Below are 11,927 nucleotides of genomic sequence, written 5' to 3'. Positions count from 1 at the left end.
AGGATCGCACAATGAGGAACACTTCACAGCTCAGTGAGTGACTGGACAAGAGATTTTGCACATGCAAGGGCTTTTGCTTCCTGGACTAAAAACAGCACAGAAATAGAAACTGTACAAACCAAAAAACACATTATCTGCATGATGCTGCTGATAATGATGGAGTTGCCTATAATTATCACCAGTAGCTGTGAGAGGACTTCTCTTTATCCCACAATGATGGCTCGAGGGCGTATGTGGACAGCTACACACATGACGAAAACAAAAGAAACAGAAATAAAGCAAGTGGACAGTGATACCTGAAGTACGGCACAGAAGAAAATTAGCTAACAATGCACACTACATATGGAATAATGTTGATTTGTAACTTAAAAGGTGCAATTATTATTTTAGGAAAATTAGCAAGATTGGTTAACTCTGATATTATTTCCAGGATTGATTTTTTTTATATATATATATATATAATTTAACAGCAATACTGTGGTTTGAGAAACGTGCACAGACAATAACAATAAACCACGTAGCACTTTTTATGAGTATGATCATGCTAGCGTGCTCTGAGAAGCAGTCAGGTGACCTTGGAAAATAAAGTTTCGTATAAAATGTACAAAAGTTTAGTTTAGTGTTAATATTACTGTTAGTGCCATTGAAATACACTCCAAACTGGTCGTGCAGTATTTTCTAAGCAGCATTCATGTACTCACTTAGCCCAACGGCGCCATCTTGTGGACCCGGATGTAAACAACGCTAACAGTGCTTACGTCTCTATGGACGCTGAGGATATGGCTACGTGTTACGTCATCAGGGTGCGTCTGTATGTCCAGTCACCACAACGTGAGGAAAACATGAGGAGACAGTTCGTTTGACATTTAACTACTGTTTACCGAAATTCACCGAACACTGAATGTGACATCTGTGAGCGAAAGCGTAACTTTTAATCACGTTAGGACTCTGTAAGCAGCTCAGAGTCATTTAGCCTGAAGTCAGGTTAGCTAGCTTTACTCGTATCGCTACTTTTCCGTTGTTTTACTAGCTTTTAGCTAACAGCATGGATAACACGGAGGAAAATGCGCTCGAGCTCCACGGAGATGAGGAAATTATTGAAGTCGTTGATCTAGACGATACGGAGCCTGGTCCCGGTGGGTAGAAAATTCATAAGTCACTTTTGGCAACGTTTAGCTTTAACCATACCTGTGATAATCTGTGTCAGGCTAGATGTGTTTCTGGTAGCTGGAATTAGACTCCATCCAGACGTCCATCTTCATTCTTTCTCTCTCGCTGTCAGATGATTTGGCTGATGACTTGGAGGACGTTGACTTTGAAGACCCTGCAAACGCAGATGATGAAGGCTGGGAGACTGAGGATGAGATGGAAGCAGAGGCGGAGCAAGATGACAGCGAGCTTACCTTCTCCAAGCACACCGGTAGCACCTTACCTTGGGTTTACGGCCTTTATTGTCAGCCGCATTCAGTCTGTTAACTTTCACACTGCTCTTCCCTTCTTCTGTCCAGGCTCAGTGTTTTGTGTCAGTTTGGACCCTGCCACGAACAGCATGGCGGTGACCGGAGGAGAGGATGATAAGGCCTTCGTTTGGAGGGTGAGCGATGGAGAGGTTCTGTTGGAGTGCACAGGTGAGTGTTAAAGACTGAGGGCTGGATTCATACTCAGCAGTTACACCTGCAGTCACTTCATTTGAGTAGTTTAAGTTTGCTGTTGCTGTTTGCCAAAGCGTCCACACAGAACTGGATTATTCATGATCTACTGTGAAATAATTCACCAAACTTATGTGGGATCTATAAAAACATATTTCCCCTTTGTGTCCACAGGTCACAAAGACTCTGTGACGTGTGCCCTGTTTAGCCACGACTCCTCCCTGGTGGCGACGGGTGACATGAGCGGCATGATTAAAGTTTGGAATGTCGGAACCAAAGAGGAGATCTGGTCTTTCGAAGTGGGAGATCTGGAGGTGAGAGCTTCAGCACGGCGAGTGTGTGTTTGAGCGTATGTGTGTTTGTGTGCGTGTTCGGTTTGTGCATCTGTAAGCGCTTGTGTGAAGCTTTTTAGTGGAGCTGAAGGAATTTATGAGGAAATATGAGATGATGACCGCTCAGACTGGGTTTTGTGGTCTTGTGGAGGAAGTGAATGATTAGACGCCCCCCCCATCCTCAACCACCAGTGTTGAGTTGCCCTTTAGCAAGGCACACAAGCCACAACAATTATAAGACCAGCTCACTGGCCACTAGTAGAAAACTGGAGTGGAAATGAGAGGGAAATAATCGGTGTTTGTGTGTAACATAGCTATTAATTCATGGCTGTCTGCCCTGCTTCCCCCTCAGTGGTTGGAGTGGCATCCCTGCGCTCCAGTGCTGCTGGCGGGAACAGACGACGGCAACGTGTGGATGTGGAAGATCCCCTCAGGCGACTGTAAAACCTTCCAGAGCTCTGCGTGCCAAGCCACCAGCGGCAAAGTCCTTCCTGATGGTGAGGCAATGGGAAAACAAGACAGAGTCACTCACAAAAAGTAGTTACAGGGTTTAAAATTACAATGAAAAGCCATGTTGCATACTTTACTCTTGATACTGGCCTCAAAACACGCTGAAACTAAAGATGGATGACGAGACGCCACGTCCTCCAGCTGGACAAAAAAAAAAATCCAAAATGTCCAGATATGGATGCTGCCACCTTGTGCTGGTTACGTCATTTGGGCAATAGTGATCGGGTGATGGAGCCATCATATCTTTCAAAGTCTTGCGGAAAAATGAACTTGAAACTTTCCTCCAGGTAAACGGGCCGTGGTGGGTTACGAGGACGGCACGGTACGCGTGTGGGATCTGAAGCAAGGAAACGCCATCCATGTCATTAAAGGTGAGTCTAGTAGCTTCCTCTCTCTGCTCCCCTTCCATCTGAAGCTGTTTGTAGAGTTATTTTTTATTAACGTGGTGCGTTTGTTCATTAAGGATCTTTTTATAAGTGGCATGGGTGAGAAAATACTCATCACTGTTGCATTAAGTGTTTGTCTCGTTCAACAGGTCAGGACGGACACCAGGGGGCGCTGACCTGTCTGGCGTGCAACAGTGATGGCTCTCTGGTGCTGACGGGGTCGGTGGACGGGTGCGCCAAGCTCATCAACACCGCCACAGGGAAGGTGGGCGTCAGAGCGATGTCATGAAAGACAGAGAGAACGGTGTGTTGTTGTGGTCTCTGTAAGATTAAAGTGTGTGTTTCATGGTCGTGTGTGTGTGTGTGAAGGTGCTCGGCTCGTTCTCTGTGGATGAAGGCAAAGCCAAAGGATCAAAAGACGAAGAGGAGGCCAACTCTGTCGAGTCTGTGGGATTCTGCAACATGTGAGTTGTGAATATCAGCCAGTAATTCGACCTCTCCTGCAGCAGAAAGATGAAGCGGACGTTAAGTTTCCACGTGTTGTTGTCAGGTGAATCCAGGTGGAACTGGACATTTGGTTAAAATCTGCAACACATGTGGATGAAGACCCTGCCTTTTCATCGGAGTTTGAAGGATGAAAAAGACCATTTAGTGGCTCTAAAAGTTGTTTCCTTTGTAGCTAAGAGCAGAGAGCAGCAGAATAACGTTCAAAAACACAATCCTGAATCTCATCTTCAGACATGCTGAGTGAAATGTTTCATCTCTCTCGTCCTGTCCAGCCTGCCTCTCGTAGCTGTGGCCTACCTGGAAGGGACTCTGGCCATATACGACCTCTCGACACAGGTCGTGAGGCACATGTGCCAACATGAGGTAACAAGCAGCAGAGGGAGTGTATATGTTAAAAGTGATGTGTTTGACCACAGTGTGAGTGACATTAGCGTCATAACTGCCGTTAAAATGGGTTTAGAGTGCTGCTGTTCACACCTAAAGGCCCTCTGTGTTCCTCCAGGCCGGCATTGTTCACCTGCAGTGGGAAGAGTCTTCTTCTGTGGTGTCCACTTGCTGTTTAGATGGCGCGTTGCGCTTATGGGACGCTCGTTCTGGCAGCATGGTGTCCGAGTACCGCGGCCACACCGCGGAGATCCTCGACTTCACCATCAACAAGTAAGAAGTTTTCATGGAGGCGTCTGATAGTTGGATTCTCCTCACTCACTAAATGATGTGACCTGTGTCTGTCCTCGTCCCATCTGTCCTGCAGGGAAGCGTCTGTCGCAGTCACGGCTTCAGGAGACAACCAGGCGAAAGTGTTCTGCCTCCAAAGACCCGATCGATAAGGACGGGAGGAGGAAGAGGGGGAGAGGAAATGTTTCAGACTTTTCCTGATCAGACTTTTTCAGTGCTGGAGGACATGTTTCCCGTCTCCGCAGGATTTTAAAACGCTGCGTCTTTCACATGTGGTTCTTAGAAACAAGCTGTTCCTCGTTCGATGTGACTCTGAGTGAACAGAGAAACGTGCTTTCACCGTTCAGCCCAAAACATGAAACACGAGACAGAAAAGAGGAATTTCCTTTCGTCTCCATTGTAATTTTAAGGGTCTGGTTCAGAGGCTGTTGGTCCTCCAGCTTTCAGACTGTTCAGTCAGGAATTATCTTTTGATGTAAACTCAAATGTAAATATCAAGAAATAAATATACTTTTTTCTGGGTGACCATGGAAATTCATCTTGTGACTAATGTCCACACCACCTCTCAAAACACTGAAACCTCATCTGCATCCAAGAAGTGGTTTATACCAGCGTCTGTTTTTGTCTGTGTATCAGTTCAGACTCACGCTGACAGCTGAGAAAAACATGCAATCTGCTGTAAAATCTTTTTGAATTCAAGTGGCCTCTTTCCTTGTTTAGATTAATTTTTTAGCTCTAATTGGTTTTATTCGTTTTATCAGATGTGAGTAAAGGCAGCGGGCGAGTCAGGCCGGAGACGACAGCAGGAAGTGAAACCAGCACAGACATGATGGAAGGCAGAAAACCGTAAAGGTGGTGAGTGCAGTCGTACTGCTTTTAGTACCATATTTGGTTCTGATGAGCGTTATGAGACAGATCCTATTATTAAAAGGAAGTCAGTACTGCTGTCGAATACCACATGTAGGGTCCCAGTTAGTATCAAATTAACTTCAACCTGGACGGATCCTAAATAAGACATCGTTAACATCAGTGAAATAGTCTGAAATGTACACGAGAAGAGTGTTTTTCAGTTTCTCAGCTGTTTGAGGGCGTATTAACGGGAAGCATTTAAAAAATAATAAGCAAAATAAAACTTCCTAAATGTTTTAAGTTCTTTTATGAACTCTGGAGGTCAAAGAAAAAGATGTTTCTTTTAAAACTCCATTTTCTCCACAAAACGCTCAGGCTTCAATCCATCTCTCCTCTTCACTACCAGAATAAATACAAAATGCCCGAAACAGATAATAACAAAAAAACAAAAAACGTATATGTCTTTAACTGTGTAATTAATACAGGGTTTATGAGTGCTGAAGCTTTAATCGACCCATCAATAAAGGTTCTTCAGTGCAACGCACATTGAGAAAAACGTCTTATTTAGTTCACGTCTTTGATTAACTTCATTGCTTTGGTTTCAACTACATCATAATGTGTTAGGTTGCAGTTTTAAATGCTAAAGAGAAGCTCTTTATTTTGAAAGTGTGCATATATGAGGAAAAGGATTACAGTGCAGTAAATGCCACCAGAGCGCTCATTCTGTGTAAAGTAGAAAGAGTGAAATGGCTTCAAGCTTTGCAGCAGAGCAAACAGCAGCGGAGCATCGTCTCTGTTTTATTGGCAACTTTAAATTCATATTTCAGCAGGTCTGATGTGTTTTAGACTCGTTTTCCACCCTGATGGCAGTAAAATAGCGGAAAGCACCGAATCTTCCTCGTCCTGAAAGCCGATCCCAGCAGATGACGGTGACGCTGTCGAGTAATTACGCTTTTTATGAAACAAGTGGATGTTGTTGACTGTGCGAAACGGAGCTATCATGACTTTACTGCCCTGACTCATGTTTCCTCCAATCAGGAAACACATTAGCTCCACAGCCACTTTGTTGCTTGTTGCTATGTCAGCGTTTTAATACAGGCAGGCTGCTGGACGTATTTATGTCTTTATGTAAGACTGGGTGTTTGCTGACATGTCTTTCGATGCATGTCGAAGAATGAATTTATGGCGTCCAACCACCGCTGCTGTTTGTCTGTCCCAGTCCTGAAGCTCTGCTGTTGTTCTGCTCTGTCTCTGCCCTCAGCTCGTCCTGGCCTCTCGCCACAATGAGGAAAAACGTCGGTATCCTGTGCACAAGTGCTTCTTCCTTGTACCTGGATCCTCAGCTCACGCGGTCATTGTACATGTCTTCATGTGCACATGTGTCCATACATAACTCATCCAGACAGGAAGCAGTGAAACACCCGCGCGCACAAACACGTTTGTCAAAACACTGCTGAGTCTGGTGTGAAGTCAGAGGATGAAGATGACTTTTGCTGCACAAATCTCACCGAGCAGTGTTTCAGCAGCATTGTTTCATACAGCTGGGGGGCAAATAACGCCTGTCAAGTGTGGCGTTCAGTGGCAGCAGGATATTTTCCTCATCTGTCACGGCAGCGTGTTTGGCCTCAAAGGTCAGCCTGTGTGAAGACAAAGACGAGGAGCGGCTGAGAGGATTATCACCTTTAGACCTCGACGGGGCTGAAGCCTGATCCATTAAGCTACAGCTCATTTTCTCTGAGGGCTGCTGTGCTGACGACAGATGCCAAACACATCGGCCGAGCAGAGAGAGACAGGTGCTAGTGCCAAGGTAAACATGTGGAGGAAGAGGAGGCGAAGCCATTAAAAATGCATCTGTTTCAGAAAAACAACGCACGCAAAGACACATTTTCAGGACGATAACTGGCGAAACAGTCCTTGAACAAATCCTCCCTCCATCACAGCTGTGATGTTCAGGTGCTGATTCGACTGTGTGGCCGTTTTGGAGGATGTGGTTTGTGGTGCTGTTGAGTGTATTTTTAGATATATTCTTGATCAACTGGTGGTGGATGGCTCACTCTCTGGGAGTTTAGGACAGTACCACCCGTGAGCTAACGTTAGCCAGCATGACTGAAAAGCTTTCATCTCCCTTGCTGACAAAGGTCTGACTGAACGTGCCTTAAATTAATCACATCATGTTCAACTTTTCCACTGTGTATAACAAAAATCAAGATTGCACCGCTGATGTCGGCCTGCTGTAAAGTGGCGGGCCGTTCTGGGAAAGCCGAGATGCTCCGTCTCCTCCTCTGTAATGTGAAGATGTTGTGCTTTCACGTCCAGCTTGTCCTCCCTGCGTAGCGTCTCTCCAGATGCTCCCGCACTCAGGAATGTTTCTGTTTAAAACCATTATCTGACTGGAGCTCGTCCATCTCCACCAGCACCAGGTCTGCTGCGGGCTATCAGTGCAGGAGGCGTCCGTGTTTGGCCAAAAAAACGGGTCACCGCCGGCCCTCCATCCACCGCTGCGCGTAAATACGAGACACGTGTGACAGATGTTATGAATTAAGACGTACACACTGTTGTATGTATACCTGTAGGTCAGTCCAGGGCCAAATAAATGGAGCAAATACATCTTAGCATTTGTTTTAACCATGTACAGGCTTTACAAAAGGTCATCCTTTAATTCACATCATCTTTCAGCCTCAAGCTGCAGAGACTCCACTGAAAAGAACATATATGGTCCGCAGATTCTTCCTCAAAGAGCTTCAGCTTTTGTTGAATTAAAAAGTTTAAATTAGTTTCCCACTAATTGACAACAACCAAATTAACCTAGAATTTTGTTTTTCCAGAGAATTGACACACTTGTAAATCCCAATGCAATATATGAAAAAACATCTTGCCCCCCAAAAATGTTAAGGTTCAATAAATAATCTTTTTCTCTGTATGTATTGATTTCTTAATATTTTTTATTTCTAACGGTATTTACTCACATTATCTTGCCCATTTATTCTTTATTTTTTAATGCTGCTTTTGGCCATAGACCTATGCCAAACTCTCATTCCTGTCCACACTTCCAAACTTCCTGGAGGACTGAGAGACGTTCATGTTGTCCAGAGTTGGACACTCTTTCCTGGAACGTGTAACGAAGGAAAACACATGGCTGGTCCACTGATGTTAGCGCGGAATGCTCTTATCATTTTCAGGCTGCAGTGATAACAGCTTTCTGTCCTCTTCCATTCATGGACGAGCGCTGCAGCCCTGGACTGCGGATGACTGATGGATGAAGAGTCCAAAGACGAGCAGTAAGTCAGCGTGTGAAGGGTCCGCGGGCGCTGCTGCCTCATGCTCAGGAGCAGACATTCAGTGCAGCTGCTGTCACCTCCTCCCTCCTCCTCCGCCGTGCACTTCCCCTTTAAAGGCTCCGAGAGGCTCAGCCCAACACTCCTCTGCCTCTCTTGTAGTGTGTGGAGAGGTTTTGAAAAGGCTGCTGTGGATCGCTTGTCTGAAAGCATCTTAAAGGAAAAGAAGAAGCTCCTGTCGTTGATGGTGGAGGCTGCACCTTCTGCTGGTGGATGTCATGAGGGGAACAGGCTTGACTTAACCGGAGAGTCATAAGAAACTGGATTTTATGAGCTTTTTCTTCAAAGGATACATGACTGGACTGTTCATCCCAAGGTACAAGCTTTATTCTAGTTATGGTTCCGAGCATTTTAAGTCATATCATCACTTTCTACATTACATGGATTGCAGGGTTATTTTTTTTTTAGAGTATTTGTCTTGTGAAGCGTCATTTTAAAGCATGAGAAAACTGTCTTAGTGCCTCTTATGACTAGAAAAATCCAGAAAAGGCCTCTAAAATATGTCAAATAAAACAAAAAAGCTTCAAGAAACCAGACAGAAAGACTAAATCTAAGCCAAACCATGAAAAATCAATTTATGTCTGTATCCACCGTTTAAGCCCCTTTTAAAGGCAATAATTTACTGAAACAGGACTTTGATACCATTAAATTCCCTTCATCGAGCTTGTTTGCTCGCAGATCGTATGTAATGTAGGCGGACAGTGGAAATACTGACATGTTGCAGTGTTTATTTCTAACATCATTATCTTATATGCTTTCATATATAAATGATTGTTGCACAGTTGCCAAAAATACTGTCGTTTTTAAACCTTTTGCTAAACATCGTTTACGAAGCACTTTTAGTTGATCTGTGAACATTTCTGATGACCATAAACTGACTTGCTTCACAGCTTGTTCAGATATCTCCAGGACATGTGTCACTTTCTAAAATACAACAGACACAAAAGCAGGTGTAACTCCAGAGTCCAAGCTGATGAATTATTGAACGGCAGCGGCCTCGCGTCCATTAACGCATGCTCTTATTCTCGGCTCTTATTGTGGGGTTAAATCTGCTTCGGCGGTCGACAGATGGGGGAAATGAACTCTGCAGGCTGTCGACGCTGTAACTGTCTGCCGTTCTGTATCGTTCTTCTTGAGCAATTAACAGAAAAAACAAAGCCATCCGGATAATGAAATATTGGGATGGCAAGTTGGATTTATGGTCTCTATAATTTATCTAATGAAGCCATAAAAAATGCAGATGTGCATCAACCACCTGATGAGACAGAATCAGTGCGGATTACTCAACCGAAACAGAGACATATGTCCATTTTCCTTGACGTCCTTCCCCCGGCTCGTCTCCATCCTTTACGTCTTCTGCTGCGGTGAAGGCAGCCTCATCTTCCTACAGAGTGCTCCTTTCCTGAATAAGTTCCTGTCTGCACTGTGGCCAATCTCCTTCTTCTGTGTCCCAGATAGCGACTTCCTCCTCACCCCCCGAGATGCACTGAGAATAAATCACCTGAAATTTCTTTCTTTCCGCTCTCCACTTGAAATCTGGTCAACATCTTTTCCCTTTGCAGTTTGGACTTTACACCGTTCTTGGTCGCTTCTTTAAAGACAGAGGCTTTCTCTTGCTTTGTTCCGAGTGATGATAGTTTTTAGTTTGCTAGGACTGAACTGAACTTTTACCAGTGGTTGACTGTCTTAACCTGCATGCAACAGATGAAATGTCCAGCTTTTACTTTTTGAGCATGAACTTTATAATATGGCAGCGCCTCCACTTATTTACACAAATCTATAATCCTACTCAGTATTAGTATTAATTACTACCTCCAGTTTAAACTCACTAATGACATGTAAATATGACAAATACAATGTATGTTAAATCCAAAAATGAATTTAGGAAATGTCAGCACATTGTGGAAAAAGCTGCACCCAAAATAAAAGTTCCTTTACAGCAAAAAATAATGAGCTTGGTGACCAAGAGCAGGCGGTAGGTGACAGTCAAGCTACAGATAAAATAGCACATGCACTAAATAATGGTTACTCACAGATGATGATTTGTAAAGAAATGCTTTCTAACACCTACATTATTCATCCGTCTCTGTTTCCATATTCTTTTTTTTTTTTTTTTTTTTTTTGTTTCTTTAGACTGGGCTACATGAGCTTTTCAGTTTCTCCTCTGTTCTTCAACTTCACAATCCATTTATTTTAACAGCGTTTCTCCTTCCTTACAGGGTCGCTGCACCTTGATGGGAGTGGAGCCAGGCTGCAAATGGAAGGAAGTCTGCAGATGTCACACATGATGGACTGCAACGACTCCCATGCTCTGCTCTCTAGGGAGAAGCTCATCTACGCCATCACCATACCGCTGTCGACCTCCATCATCCTGGCCAACCTCGTCATCATCTTGGGCATCGCCTGGAACCGGCAGCTTCACAACACACCCAACTACTTCTTCCTCAGCCTGTTAGTGGCAGATCTGTGCACGGGCGTGGCGCTTCCTTTCATTCCATTGATGGGTGTGATCCGAGAGTTAAGCTTTCACTCCTGCATGGTGGTTCACATCTTCCCAAACTTCCTCTTCCTAGCGTTCCTTTTAAACCTGGTAATGGTCCACTATGAGCGCTACATTTGCATCGTCGACCCCCTGCATTACAATAACTTGTGGATGCATCGCAGTTTTCCTCTGGCGTTGCTTGTGGTGTGGGCGCCACCGCTTCTGTACGCATCTCTACCTGCTTTTGGGTGGAATAACTGGACGGGGCCAGATTGGGATGGGTGTTGTGTAAATAGCGAAAAGATTACACTACTTTGTTCAACAAATGGAACCACCTGCTGCTCGTACAGGCGAGTATTCCCCAACGCTTTTATCTACCTAGAGGTGTATGGACTAGTCTTACCTGCCATTCTTGCCATCGCTGGCATGACCGGACGGGTTTTATGGATCACCCGAGGCCAGCTGAAGGACATCTGCCGTCTCCATCGCTCAGTGGAGCGGGGAAATCACGCCTCAGACCAAGAGCAGAGGCTGAACCTGCGGTACACTCGCTGCGTGGTGGCGGTGTCGCTGACCTTTCTTGCGTGCTGGGTTCCCTACATCATCTACATGCACGTCTGCATCGCGTTCTTGATCAGTGACACCAAGTGGAGCTCCACCACTCACATTGTGCTGTCGTGCACTGGTATTGGAAGCATGGCGGTGGTGCCTCTGGTGCTCGGCCTTGCTAACAGGCAGTACACAGAACCTGCGAACAAACTTCTCCAGAAGCTCCGAGACAGATGGAGGCGAAGGACGCAGAGGACAGAGGCGGTGGCAGTCTGAGGAAATACTGATGAATATGAATATTTCTGAATATGAATCAGCACGAAACGATGTTACCAGGGTTGATAGACATCATGCCAACGGTATTGATTAAGGGCACCAGGAGGAAATATTGTATGACAGCAGAAAAAACGCTTTGCATTGATTCTCTCACAGTGAATTTATCAATCCACTTCAAAATAAAAGGCTGTAATTTAAGCAGGAATGAAGGTGAAAAAGTACCACATGCCTACTCTGGATGGGATTAAAATCATAGACCAGCACTGGAAATGTTAAACCCACTTGCCCAAGAGAAATAAACCCAGTCAGAATGGCTTAAACCTGCAGCCATGCAGCAGCTGTGTGAGGCTAACTGATCAAGGTGGTGCTGTGAGCTA

The 11,927-nt window shown here is 44.8% G+C and overlaps 2 protein-coding genes across 2 annotated transcripts; both read left to right on the top strand.

Moving 5' to 3' along the window:
- Nucleotides 1-792: 792 nt before the first annotated feature.
- Nucleotides 793-4,590, top strand: aamp (angio-associated, migratory cell protein). Its single transcript, XM_076723035.1, has 11 exons — nt 793-1,136; nt 1,283-1,420; nt 1,509-1,628; nt 1,824-1,963; nt 2,334-2,478; nt 2,779-2,862; nt 3,027-3,142; nt 3,247-3,341; nt 3,657-3,747; nt 3,887-4,041; nt 4,136-4,590. The coding sequence occupies exons 1-11, from the start codon at nt 1,046-1,048 to the stop codon at nt 4,209-4,211; spliced, it is 1,251 nt and encodes a 416-aa protein (XP_076579150.1). The 5' UTR covers nt 793-1,045; the 3' UTR covers nt 4,212-4,590.
- A 5,910-nt stretch (nt 4,591-10,500) lies between these two features.
- gpbar1 (G protein-coupled bile acid receptor 1) lies at nt 10,501-11,550 on the top strand. Its single transcript, XM_076724120.1, has one exon. It carries the CDS (start codon nt 10,501-10,503, stop codon nt 11,548-11,550), a length of 1,050 nt encoding a protein of 349 aa, XP_076580235.1.
- The last annotated feature ends 377 nt before the right edge of the window (nt 11,551-11,927 follow it).

Source organism: Chaetodon auriga, chromosome 23 (genome assembly GCF_051107435.1).
Source record: "Chaetodon auriga isolate fChaAug3 chromosome 23, fChaAug3.hap1, whole genome shotgun sequence".
Classification (NCBI taxonomy): domain Eukaryota; kingdom Metazoa; phylum Chordata; class Actinopteri; order Chaetodontiformes; family Chaetodontidae; genus Chaetodon; species Chaetodon auriga.
The sequence above is the reverse complement of the archived record's forward strand: the minus strand, read 5'-3'. Positions and strand labels throughout refer to the sequence as shown.